This window comes from Morus notabilis, unplaced genomic scaffold (assembly GCF_000414095.1).
Source record: "Morus notabilis unplaced genomic scaffold, ASM41409v2 Scaffold1604, whole genome shotgun sequence".
Classification (NCBI taxonomy): domain Eukaryota; kingdom Viridiplantae; phylum Streptophyta; class Magnoliopsida; order Rosales; family Moraceae; genus Morus; species Morus notabilis.
Genome location: NW_010361498.1, coordinates 183,893 through 197,093, shown reverse-complemented (window position 1 = coordinate 197,093; position 13,201 = coordinate 183,893). Strand labels below are relative to the sequence as shown.

Here is a 13,201-nt window from a genome sequence, read left to right as displayed (position 1 = left end):
CGAATCGAAAATTCGAATCCGCGAAGTGAACGAGGCCTAAATGTATAGCAAAATCTTATAATCAAATTAAAATATAGCAAAAAAAATTTAGAATATATAATAAATAGCCAAAAAAAAATATGATTATTACAATAATGTTGTAGTATTAAATGTGAATATAATGTAATTTATTCCTAAAACATTTTAGAAAAAAAAAAAAAACTTGTAATTTATTCTTAAAATAATGTAATTTGAATCATAATTCATAATTCGTTACAGTATTTTCTCTCATAAAAAATTCACATAAATTAAAAATAATTCAAATCACATTATTTAAATTCTCTAACCAACCGTCCTCTAAGTGTTTTATTTTATTTTATTTTTTCTTACCGAAAAGAATCGCAGTTGGTGGGATCCAAAAAAGAGGGAGAGAGAGGGGGGAAGAGAGAGAAAGGAAGAGATAGATAGACAATACTGGACTAGCACTACTATAAATGCACAAAGCTTCTCTTCGTTCACTCGCGCCGTTGAGCTCTTCTCTTCTCACCTTCACACCAATCGCCTTCTCTTCTCTCCATTTCTCACCTTCACGCCTCTCCTTCGTCCGCTTTTCCTTTAGGTATTTTCTCTCTCTATCTCTTTCTCTCTCTTGCTCTCTCATGGAGTTCTACTTCTTCGTAAATGTTGCAAGAAATCTGAGTTATAGATCGTAACTTCGCTCAATTGCTCCAGATCTGGTTATGGCGCTTCTTGTTGCTTTTGCTTCTGCTGATGTCGTTGCTTTCTAAGCGTTTGTTGTTTCATTTCTTGGTTTTGTGGTCGGACCGGAACGGAAATTTGTGTTTATGGTGTGATAATTCTTGATTTTGGAGGTTTTTGCGTCGATTTTCTTGTTTCGTTCATGGATCTTTAAGAATTTTGTTTGGATCGTTTCTTAGATTCGAAGTGGAGTTGGTGAGTGTGATTGGAAGAGTTAGTTGTTTCGGATCTGGTTTATATATACAATATATGACATATGTATGTATATATATGTCGATTTATGTGTGTGTGTGTGTATGAAAGCTAATTGTTTGTTTTCTCTTTATTACACACACACATATATGCATATGTATATGTGAAACTAATCGTTTGTTTTCGATTCGATTTCCTTTGTTGTAGTATATGGAATTCCTGGTTAAAGGTTATTCAGGTCTGAACTGAAGTGTTTTTTCATGTCTTATCATATATGTTTGTCTCTGACATCGTTAGTTTTCTTCCCTGTAATTCTTATTCGTATTGTCTCCAACGCCTTTAACGTAGAGCAAGATTTTGCGTCAGTAGTCACTTCTCTGTATCTTTTTTTTTTTAAATTAATATTTTAGATGGCGATACGTTAATCTGAGTTGTAATGTGGAAATCACGCAAAACATTCAATGTCAAGAGTACAGACTGCAGATTCGTTGTTTCTGGTACTTTGATACAATGTAGGATGTTATTACATGGTAGTTATCAAACAGTTCATATGATAATAATGCATTATTTGTTTATTTTGTATTTTTCTCTACTTGAGATCTTTCATGTGATTGCCAAGCGAATGGTCGTTTTGAATGGCATTTCAATATTTTGTTCAATTTAATGAATTTCTCAAGATTATAAGCATGTAGGACTGTATGACAATCGTCTATGATCATGATAGAAATTTAATTTTTTTTGGTTCATATCGTGGGACAGAGCAATGGCATCCCACATCGTCGGTTATCCCCGTGTGGGACCCAAGAGAGAGCTCAAGTTTGCGTTGGAATCTTTCTGGGATGGGAAGAGTAGTGCTGAGGATTTGCAGAAGGTGGCAGCAGACCTCAGGGCATCCATCTGGAAGCAGATGTCTGAAGCTGGGATCAAGTATATTCCTAGCAACACCTTCTCCTACTATGATCAGGTGTTGGACACCACAGCCATGCTAGGTGCTGTACCCCCAAGATATGGTTGGAACGGTGGTGAGATTGGCTTTGATGTTTACTTCTCCATGGCTAGGGGAAATGCCTCTGTTCCGGCCATGGAAATGACCAAGTGGTTTGACACCAACTAGTAAGTGGCATTCATGTCTTCAATTTTAAAGCCACCAGTAAATTTGGCGTATATTGCTTTTGAATAAACAGTTAATGACATATTTCTTTTGTGTAGCCACTACATTGTCCCTGAATTGAGCCCAGAAATTAAGTTCTCTTATGCATCACACAAGGCAGTCGAGGAATACAAGGAGGCAAAAGCTGTAAGTATTCCAAAGTTCCAGAACAAGTCTTGTAATGCTATCAACTGGTTTAATAATTTAAGAAAATGAGGGGAAATCCGTGTTAAAATCAGCATTGCTATGATTCATTGTCAGGGTAGTTGTCATTGTAATTCAATTACAGAAATAAAAACCAAGCACTGCTATATTTGCCATTGAGTGAAAAAAATAAAGGAAAATGAAAGTATTTTGAGTAATGCATGCAATATTAAGACTGACTTCCAAGTGACGATTCAGATTTCTTGTACTAAAGTCCAAGGCTGATTTGATGATTGGCAGCTCAAACTACTGTAGTTGTTTTACCTGAAATGAATTCATTACAAAGACCAGTTTCTTTTCTCCCCTCCCCATCATCGCCTCACGGGCAATTATATTGTTGTAACTTCTTATTTTCTGATTACAGCTTGGGGTTGAGACTGTACCAGTCCTTGTTGGCCCAGTATCTTACTTGTTGCTATCAAAACCAGCAAAGGGAGTTGAGAAGTCCTTTTCCCTATTGTCTCTCATTGGCAGTATTCTTCCTGTCTACAAGTAAGACTTTGGGTATTATTATTTGAGAATTAGTTATTTATGTAGCCAATTGCGTTCAATTATCTCACCAAGGTTGCATTTGAATGTAGGGAGGTTCTGGCTGAACTCAAGGCTGCTGGTGCTACCTGGGTCCAGTTTGATGAGCCCACTCTTGTGAAGGATCTTGATGCTCACCAATTGCAAGCATTTACTCACGCCTACTCTGAGCTTGAATCATCTTTATCCGGTTTGAATGTTGTGATTGAAACGTACTTTGCTGATGTTACTGCTGAGGCATTCAAAACACTTACTGGTTTGAAGGGTGTTACTGGGTATGGATTTGACCTGGTCCGAGGAACAAAGACCCTTGATTTGATCAAGGGCGGATTTCCTTCTGGGAAATACTTATTTGCTGGGGTGGTTGATGGAAGGAATATATGGGCCAATGATCTTGCATCTTCCCTCAGTACTCTGGAGGCTCTGGAGGGAATCGTTGGAAAAGGTACCCACTATTTAAGTTTATTATCAGTTCGGAATGTTTGCGCCAAAATTTTGAGTATGTATGGTTACTTTCTGCAGACAAGCTTGTTGTCTCCACATCCTGCTCTCTTCTCCACACTGCTGTTGATCTCGTGAATGAGACCAAGTTAGACAAAGAGATCAAGTCATGGCTTGCATTTGCTGCTCAAAAAGTAGTTGAAGTAAATGCCTTGGCTAAGGCCCTGGCTGGACAAAAGGATGAGGTGCTTCCTTCTCACTACTACCTTATGTTTGGTGTAAATTACTTTTTCAGAACGAGAAAAAAAGTCAACAAAGATGCTTCTTATTTGTATAGTTATGAATATGAAGTATTTCTATGTTTACTTTTGCTAACATGAACTCGTGTTAGACAGTTTCTCAGATATCTGACCACTCCATATAATTGTTTGTGATATTTAATGAATAGAAATCTGTAGTTTGGTTTGGCATATTCAAGAAATATAAATATTTACGTTTTGAGACCTTTCTCATGTGCCCACCCAAAACACGAAGAAAAGCTGTTTGTTTTTTGTAAAAAAGATCGATTCTCTCTGGTTGCATCATGCTCTTCATAAGCATAATTTATCCTAGTTTATATCTTTTAGTTTCTCATTTCATTATCTGTCTGCAGGCTTTCTTCACTGCCAATGCTGGAGCTCAGGCCTCAAGAAGATCCTCCCCGAGGGTGACAAATGAGGCTGTCCAGAAAGCTGTAAGTCTTCTTTTGATAAGAAAAATATATGCTTTTTTATAGTTGATGTTTAAAATGGCCTGCAGTTATTATATTTTTGTTACCTGGGGCCATAATTCTTGTTTGTGTAGGCTGCTGCTTTGAAGGGCTCTGACCACCGTCGTGCCACAAATGTGAGTTCCAGGCTGGATGCCCAGCAAAAGAAGTTGAACCTTCCTGCTCTTCCGACCACCACAATCGGTTCCTTCCCTCAGACCCTCGAGCTAAGAAGAGTCCGTCGTGAATACAAGGCTAAAAAGTGAGTGTTTTGGTTCTGCTATCACTGTCTTTCAATCTCACAACACCTTTTTGAGTATAATTTATCTGAAATTATATTTGTTTAAAATTTTAGAATCTCTGAGGAAGAATATGTCAATGCCATTAAGGAGGAAATTAAGAAAGTGGTCAAGCTCCAAGAGGAGCTGGACATTGATGTTTTGGTACATGGAGAGCCAGAGGTGAGAATGAACTATTAGAATTTCCATGTAACACGTATTACAGTTACAAATGTGGGTTTGTATGAAAACCTTGTTATTGTTGCCTTGCCAATCAGAGGAATGATATGGTTGAATACTTTGGAGAGCAATTGTCTGGTTTTGCCTTCACTGTCAATGGGTGGGTCCAATCTTATGGGTCCCGTTGTGTCAAGCCACCTATCATCTATGGTGATGTCAGTCGCCCCAAGCCCATGACCGTCTTCTGGTCGTCGTTTGCTCAGAGTACAACTAAGCGACCTATGAAAGGAATGCTCACTGGTCCTGTAACCATTCTGAACTGGTCGTTTGTTAGAAATGATCAGCCAAGGTATGAAATATCCTACCATTTAGTGCTTTATGGTTCTTAGCCATTCCCCGGCCACCCCAGCTAAAATGTCCGTCTTCTTTCAGGTTTGAGACCTGCTATCAGATTGCTTTGGCCATCAAGGATGAAGTTGAGGATCTTGAGAAAGCTGGTATCACTGTTATCCAGATTGACGAGGCTGCTTTGAGAGAAGGTTTGCCTCTTAGGAAGTCCGAGGAGGCTTTCTATCTCAATTGGGCTGTTCACTCTTTTAGAATCACCAATTGCGGTGTCCAAGACACTACCCAGGTTCAGTATACTAATCCGCCCTTACTGTTTTCTGCGTCTGCATTGTGTGTTTCATAAGTATATTTGCTTGTATGTATGTAGCGGTTGAACAGTCTCTTTTTGGAGAATACTGAGAACACAAGTTGGTATCTAACTTTGGTTGTATGTGTTCTTATCTTGGACAGATTCACACCCACATGTGCTATTCAAACTTCAATGACATCATCCACTCGATTATCGACATGGATGCCGATGTGATCACGATTGAGAACTCGAGATCGGACGAGAAGCTCCTCTCGGTGTTCCGCGAGGGAGTGAAGTATGGTGCGGGCATTGGCCCTGGTGTGTACGACATCCACTCTCCAAGGATCCCATCCAGAGAGGAAATCGCAGACCGAATCAACAAAATGCTCGCTGTACTCGAGAGCAACATCCTCTGGGTCAATCCTGACTGTGGCCTCAAGACACGCAAGTATTCTGAAGTCAAGCCTGCCCTTAGCAACATGGTTGCTGCTGCCAAGCTTCTTCGCTCCCAGTTGGCCAGTGCCAAGTGAGCTTTTTACGGCGTCTGCGTTCCTGATGATAATAAGTGATATTGGTGATTTTGTTTTGTTGTGAGGGAAAATTTTCTCTTCAAGTTTGCGGATTATAATAATCCATCAGCCATTTTTGGTTGAAGTATTTTCTTGTATTAGGCGATGTCGTTGTCTTTAGTTTTTTTTTTTTTTTTTTTTTTTTTTTTTTTTTTTTTTCTATTTACTCCTCCAGGGGGCTTTTTTTTATGTTCATTTACTATAAAGCATAAATCCTCGTCTCTTTGCTCTTCTTTCTTCTTTATTCGTTTGTATCATTATATGAGAGTGGATGGAATAAGTGGAATATTCAAAATCAAACAATTTCGCCCTTCCTTTCCGTCTGTGTTGCCGTTTTGGCCGCCACTCATGCAGACACATAGTCCGGCCGTTTTGCTCATGTGGAATAGGGGCGCTCATTCAATTTAATCCAACTTATTTTAACCATATATCAGCCAATTCAATTAACGGTCGGTTTTAGAAATTCTATCCAATCCACCGATTATTAGTGTAACGTCAGTTTGAAAATTGCAGAATTTATTTTTAGAAATGCATCTGGTTTTTTATCCTTCATTCTTAATTAATACGTTTTTGTTAGTATAATTATTTAACTAAAAAAATTAGTAATCAAGATTAAGAGATAGAAATCTTGACTCATGCACTTTTAAAGAGTATTTATCTCTTTTTTCCATTTATTAATTTTTATTTTCATATTGAACCTGTTTGTTAGATCTTTTTAACATAATTTAAATGTTGTAGTTCAAAAAATATATATATATATATATATATTCATAAATCTAAAAAAAAAATGCATATAAACTCCAAATTACAAACTTGAAAGTTGCAACAGACAATTTATTCCAAACTATGAAAAAACAACAAAGAAATAGAACAAAATCTAAAAATTCAATTGTGCACACTTACTACTCTCTTTGATGATGATTCATTATTAAACAAAAAAAAAAAACTTATTTTTTATTTTTTTTATGTCACATATAAGGATTGAATTGGTTTGGATCGGGTGTTTTGAAAGTAAAATTAACATTCAAACTAATCCAAGTCAGTTTTAAAGAGATTCCATCCAATCTAATTCAATTGAGATCAATTATCAATTAAAAATGGATCGATCAATTTGATGATTGGATCATATAAACACGCCTAGTGTGGAATATCGTTATCAAGTTGTTTTTGCATAGATCAGGTCATGGGTATGGCTTTTCTGCCTTTCTTTTTCTCATGCAACAAAATTATGAAACCCTATGAAATTTTGAAACTCAACTAATCAAGGAGCTTAGAGACGAAAATTTAATAACGAGAATGTTGTATAAAAACTAAAGAATTGAAAGCAAAAATCTCTGTCCTAATTTAATATGAACTCAAACAAAATTAGAAGTTGTCATCTTTGGAAATTAGGATTGAGACCTTTTAAATAAAAACAATAATAATGATATTCCTAATAAGATAGACCAAACATGGTGTTTTTCATAAGTTTGGTTCTATCTCACCTACTATATCCTTAATGAGTTGATGTAAAAAAATCTTGTTAAAAAATAAGGAAAACATTGATTTCTTTTTATTTAAAGAGGAATAATACACATTTCTACTGTTTAGTATAAGGTTATTACTATTAAATTAATCTTTATACTAGTTTGATAAAATTTGACAAAGTCAAATGATTGAAACCACATAACAATAAGTGTTCGTTTGGTTCGTGTATTCAGACTCATGATTCAAAATTATTCTCATTTTATATGTATTTTTTATGAGAGAAAATACTGTAGAGAATCATGAATCATGATTCAGAATCAGAGATGAATACAGAAAACAAACGGGCTCTAAAACTTCCAAAAGAACAAGCCACTTTTGTTGTGTTTATGAGCGATAAATCTAGTTCAAATCACTTCAAAATAAAGAGAATTTGTAAAATTAATAGAAATTGATGCACATAACAATTTAAAACCAAATCCTACCTATATGTTTTATTTTCATTCCAAATAATAAAAGAATTAATTCCAAACAAAACTATGATCCAAAATAGTGGCGCATCACCCAACCCACCAACTTCGTGACATGATATTTATTGATTTTCTAAAAAAAAAAAAAAAAAAAAAGTTAAACGGATTACAAAGAACAGAATGGAAAGTGCCAAAGTGGGTAGGGTTTTTTTTTTTTTTTTTTTTTTTTTTTTTTTTTTCATAATAGAGTTCGGTCATGATTTGTTTTTTTTTTGTTTTTTTAGTTAGTCAAACCATTTGAAAGATGCTCATTGGCCTATGGTAACCCAACCTTAGTTTAAAAATACGACAATCTCGATGGTTGTGTGCCCATAAGTTGTTGAATTCAGACATTATACATAATATCAACATGCTAGCTAGCATTGTCAAAATCAATTTTTTCCAAGCCACGTGATATCATGGCTTAATTTAATTATTTTATATATGTTATTCAATATATCAAGCAGTTGACGTTGAGATTTGAGAAGTTATTTATTTCGTTCACTTTACGAATTCGAGTTTTCAATTCAAGCTGAGATGTAATATTTTCTTAGAGCTTATCACTGTAGCAGAAAAGTTAGATGTGACATTTTCTAAAAGTTTTTTACTGTAAAAATCTAAAACTGAAAACTCGAATCGGTGAAATGAACAAGGCCTAAGTATTTAAGTGTTTGAACAAAATTATCATAAATACTTTCTTTAAATCCATTATATCAATTAATTAACTTCAAATAATTTTAAAGAAATTATTTTATACATTTGAATGCTAATCATGTTTGGTCTCGTTCGCTTTATGGATTCGAGTTTTTAATTCGGGTTGATATATAATATTTTCTGATAGTTTTTAACTGTAACAGAAAAAGTTAAATGTGATATTTTTTAGAGTTTTTAACTGTAAAAACTTAAAATTGAAAATTCGAATTGGTAAAGTGAAGAAGGCCTTTGTTTTTTTTTGGAGATGATGATACAACATTTTGTACTAAATTTTAATCATCGTTGGCAAAATATTACGTTTGGTTGTGCATTAATATTGGATGAGACAAATGCTTCTTTGAATGGTTGTTTAAGTCATTTCTCGAATCAACGAGGGAGAGAGGGCACCAACCACAATTCTTATAAGTCAAGATCAAGAAATGTCAAATGGAGAAGTTAAATGTATAGCAAAATCTTATAATCAAATTAAAATATAGCAAAAATAAATAAATTAGAATATATAATAAATAGCAAAAAAAATATGATTATTACAATAATGTTGTAGTATTAAATGTGAATATAATGTAATTTATTCCTAAAACATTTTAGAAAAAAAACTTGCTATATTTTAACTTTACTCACATAACCATATAGTGTAATTTTTACTATAGGTCAAATGCTATAGAGTACACTTCAAAAAAAAAAAAAAAAAAAAAAAAAAAATTAAAAAAAAAAAAAAAAAAAAAAAAACGATTGAGCAAAAAAAAAAAAAAAAAAAAAATCCATAGAGTATGTCGCCTACTACGACCCATGTCTATGCCAATGGTGTTGGCACCAAAGAATGCTCCATCTTAAGGGCGTTAAATGCGTGTTTGTGGGTATTAATCATCACCATAATTTTTTTTTGGACACTTTTTATTTATACCATGTGAAATTAAACCCGTAATTCTCTCTTTATAAATTCCATTCGACTCAAACTTTGCTCGGTACTACTAGACCGAACGGTCTTAGACAATTTTTTTCTGGACACTTTACAAAACAAGCCTCTTTTTGTAATGTAACCAAAATCGAAATGAAATTCATAAAAGTAACACATTGGCGCGGTAAAATATCAAAATTAAATACCACCAAAATTCTAAAAATTCAGAAAGTAAACGTACAGAATTCCATTTTTTTTTCTTTGACACCGTGGGAAGGTAGTGTATAATTTTATTAGAGGAATATAAAAGGTAAACTAGTTTTAAAATAATTTTGTTTTCTATATGAAAAAAAATAAAAATATTTTTAATTTCAGACAGAAATTATTTTTAAAAATGTGTTTAGTAATTTTATGAAAATATTATTTTCAGTATAAAAAAATTCATTAATGACTCTTTATGTGCTCGAGAGAGAAAAAAATAAAAATAAAAAATGAAAATGATTAAAAATTATTTTTTATTTCTCTCTCATTTTATACTAAACTAAAAAATCATTTTTATTTTTATTTTTTATCTTTAATTGTGTTCAACGATATTTTTCTTTTATTTTATTTTAAAAAAAAATGTGAAAAATAAAACAAAACCTTTAAACACGGCCAAATTATCCCGATTTTTAAGGTGACTGCACGTGTCCACCGTCCTCCTCTTACCATATGCAGTATGCACCAAAATCAAGACCACTATTTTTATATGTAAAAACCAACTTATTTTATTTCCTTAATAAGGGGAAAAATGAAAAAAAATAAATAAATAAAAAAGGTGAGATTTGTTTTTTAAGTGTTTTATTTTATTTTATTTTTTCTCACCGACAAGAATCGCAGTTGGGTGAGATCCAAAAAAGAGGGACAAAGAGAGGGGGGGAGAGAGAGAAAGGAAGAGATAGATAGACAATACTAGACTAGCACTACTATAAATGCACAAAGCTTCTCTTCGTTCACTCGCGCCGTTGAGCTCTTCTCTTCTCACCTTCACACCAATCGCCTTCTCTTCTCTCCATTTCTCACCTTCACGCCTCTCCTTCGTCCGCTTTTCCTTTAGGTATTTTCTCTCTCTATCTCTTTCTCTCTCTTGCTCTCTCATGGAGTTCTACTTCTTCGTAAATGTTGCAAGAAATCTGAGTTATAGATCGTAACTTCGCTCAATTGCTCCAGATCTGGTTATGGCGCTTCTTGTTGCTTTTGCTTCTGCTGATGTCGTTGCTTTCTAAGCGTTTGTTGTTTCATTTGTTCGTTTTGTGGTCGGAACGGAACGGAAATTTGTGTTTATGATGTGATAATTCTTGATTTTGGAGGTTTTTGCGTCGATTTTCTTGTTTCGTTCATAGATCTTTAAGAATTTTGCTTGGATCGTTTCTTAGATTCCAAGTGGAGTTGGTGAGTGTGATTGGAAGAGTTAGTTGTGTCGGATCTGGTTTGTATATACAATATATGACATATGTATGTATATATATGTCGATTTATGTGTGTGTGTGTGTATGAAAGCTAATTGTTTGTTTTCTCTTTATTACACACACACATATATGCATATGTATATGTGAAACTAATCGTTTGTTTTCGATTCGATTTCCTTTGTTGTAGTATATGGAATTCCTGGTTAAAGGTTATTCAGGTCTGAACTGAAGTGTTTTTTCATGTCTTATCATATATGTTTGTCTCTGACATCGTTAGTTTTCTTCCCTGTAATTCTTATTCGTATTGTCTCCAACGCCTTTAACGTAGAGCAAGATTTTGCGTCAGTAGTCACTTCTCTGTATCTTTTTTTTTTTAAATTAATATTTTAGATGGCGATACGTTAATCTGAGTTGTAATGTGGAAATCACGCAAAACATTCAATGTCAAGAGTACAGACTGCAGATTCGTTGTTTCTGGTACTTTGATACAATGTAGGATGTTATTACATGGTAGTTATCAAACAGTTCATAGGATAATAATGCATTATTTGTTTATTTTGTATTTTTCTCTACTTGAGATCTTTCATGTGATTGCCAAGCGAATGGTCGTTTTGAATGGCATTTCAATATTTTGTTCAATTTAATGAATTTCTCAAGATTATAAGCATGTAGGACTGTATGACAATCGTCTATTATCATGATAGAAATTTAATGTTTTTTGGTTCATATCGTGGGACAGAGCAATGGCATCCCACATCGTCGGTTATCCCCGTGTGGGACCCAAGAGAGAGCTCAAGTTTGCCTTGGAATCTTTCTGGGATGGGAAGAGTAGTGCTGAGGATTTGCAGAAGGTGGCAGCAGACCTCAGGGCATCCATCTGGAAGCAGATGTCTGAAGCTGGGATCAAGTATATTCCTAGCAACACCTTCTCCTACTATGATCAGGTGTTGGACACCACAGCCATGCTAGGTGCTGTACCCCCAAGATATGGTTGGAACGGTGGTGAGATTGGCTTTGATGTTTACTTCTCCATGGCTAGGGGAAATGCCTCTGTTCCGGCCATGGAAATGACCAAGTGGTTTGACACCAACTAGTAAGTGGCATTCATGTCTTCAATTTTAAAGCCACCAGTAAATTTGGCGTATATTGCTTTTGAATAAACAGTTAATGACATATTTCTTTTGTGTAGCCACTACATTGTCCCTGAATTGAGCCCAGAAATTAAGTTCTCTTATGCATCACACAAGGCAGTCGAGGAATACAAGGAGGCAAAAGCTGTAAGTATTCCAAAGTTCCAGAACAAGTCTTGTAATGCTATCAACTGGTTTAATAATTTAAGAAAATGAGGGGAAATCCGTGTTAAAATCAGCATTGCTATGATTCATTGTCAGGGTAGTTGTCATTGTAATTCAATTACAGAAATAAAAACCAAGCACTGCTATATTTGCCATTGAGTGAAAAAAATAAAGGAAAATGAAAGTATTTTGAGTAATGCATGCAATATTAAGACTGACTTCCAAGTGACGATTCAGATTTCTTGTACTAAAGTCCAAGGCTGATTTGATGATTGGCAGCTCAAACTACTGTAGTTGTTTTACCTGAAATGAATTCATTACAAAGACCAGTTTCTTTTCTCCCCTCCCCATCATCGCCTCACGGGCAATTATATTGTTGTAACTTCTTATTTTCTGATTACAGCTTGGGGTTGAGACTGTACCAGTCCTTGTTGGCCCAGTATCTTACTTGTTGCTATCAAAACCAGCAAAGGGAGTTGAGAAGTCCTTTTCCCTATTGTCTCTCATTGGCAGTATTCTTCCTGTCTACAAGTAAGACTTTGGGTATTATTATTTGAGAATTAGTTATTTATGTAGCCAATTGCGTTCAATTATCTCACCAAGGTTGCATTTGAATGTAGGGAGGTTCTGGCTGAACTCAAGGCTGCTGGTGCTACCTGGGTCCAGTTTGATGAGCCCACTCTTGTGAAGGATCTTGATGCTCACCAATTGCAAGCATTTACTCACGCCTACTCTGAGCTTGAATCATCTTTATCCGGTTTGAATGTTGTGATTGAAACGTACTTTGCTGATGTTACTGCTGAGGCATTCAAAACACTTACTGGTTTGAAGGGTGTTACTGGGTATGGATTTGACCTGGTCCGAGGAACAAAGACCCTTGATTTGATCAAGGGCGGATTTCCTTCTGGGAAATACTTATTTGCTGGGGTGGTTGATGGAAGGAATATATGGGCCAATGATCTTGCATCTTCCCTCAGTACTCTGGAGGCTCTGGAGGGAATCGTTGGAAAAGGTACCCACTATTTAAGTTTATTATCAGTTCGGAATGTTTGCGCCAAAATTTTGAGTATGTATGGTTACTTTCTGCAGACAAGCTTGTTGTCTCCACATCCTGCTCTCTTCTCCACACTGCTGTTGATCTCGTGAATGAGACCAAGTTAGACAAAGAGATCAAGTCATGGCTTGCATTTGCTGCTCAAAAAGTAGTT

At 35.1% G+C, this 13,201-nt stretch overlaps 2 protein-coding genes across 2 annotated transcripts in view; both read left to right on the top strand.

The window, feature by feature from the left end:
- Positions 1-485: 485 nt before the first annotated feature.
- LOC21392700 (5-methyltetrahydropteroyltriglutamate--homocysteine methyltransferase) lies at positions 486-5,777 on the top strand. Its single transcript, XM_010099628.2, has 12 exons — positions 486-598; positions 1,690-2,043; positions 2,140-2,227; positions 2,649-2,776; positions 2,866-3,257; positions 3,335-3,498; positions 3,906-3,986; positions 4,097-4,263; positions 4,357-4,462; positions 4,558-4,808; positions 4,892-5,093; positions 5,258-5,777. The coding sequence occupies exons 2-12, from the start codon at positions 1,694-1,696 to the stop codon at positions 5,624-5,626; spliced, it is 2,298 nt and encodes a 765-aa protein (XP_010097930.1). The 5' UTR covers positions 486-598; positions 1,690-1,693; the 3' UTR covers positions 5,627-5,777.
- Positions 5,778-10,149: 4,372 nt separating this feature from the next.
- The window catches only part of LOC21412760 (5-methyltetrahydropteroyltriglutamate--homocysteine methyltransferase), an 8,925-nt gene continuing 5,873 nt past the window's right edge, over positions 10,150-13,201 (top strand). Inside the window, exons 1-6 of the mRNA XM_024166592.1 lie at positions 10,150-10,346; positions 11,438-11,791; positions 11,888-11,975; positions 12,397-12,524; positions 12,614-13,005; positions 13,083-13,195. Coding sequence (XP_024022360.1) covers positions 10,222-10,346; positions 11,438-11,791; positions 11,888-11,975; positions 12,397-12,524; positions 12,614-13,005; positions 13,083-13,195 — 1,200 coding nt within the window. The 5' untranslated portion in view covers positions 10,150-10,221. The remainder of the gene's footprint in view (positions 10,347-11,437; positions 11,792-11,887; positions 11,976-12,396; positions 12,525-12,613; positions 13,006-13,082; positions 13,196-13,201) is intronic.

Bases quoted from the DNA above. Each gene is read 5' to 3' on its own strand.
- LOC21392700 (XM_010099628.2), top strand. From the start codon at position 1,694: ATGGCATCCCACATCGTCGGTTATCCCCGTGTGGGACCCAAGAGAGAG. The intron at 3,258-3,334 runs GTACCCACTATT...TACTTTCTGCAG, and splicing joins GGAGGGAATCGTTGGAAAAG to ACAAGCTTGTTGTCTCCACA. The intron at 4,463-4,557 runs GTGAGAATGAAC...CTTGCCAATCAG, and splicing joins TGGTACATGGAGAGCCAGAG to AGGAATGATATGGTTGAATA.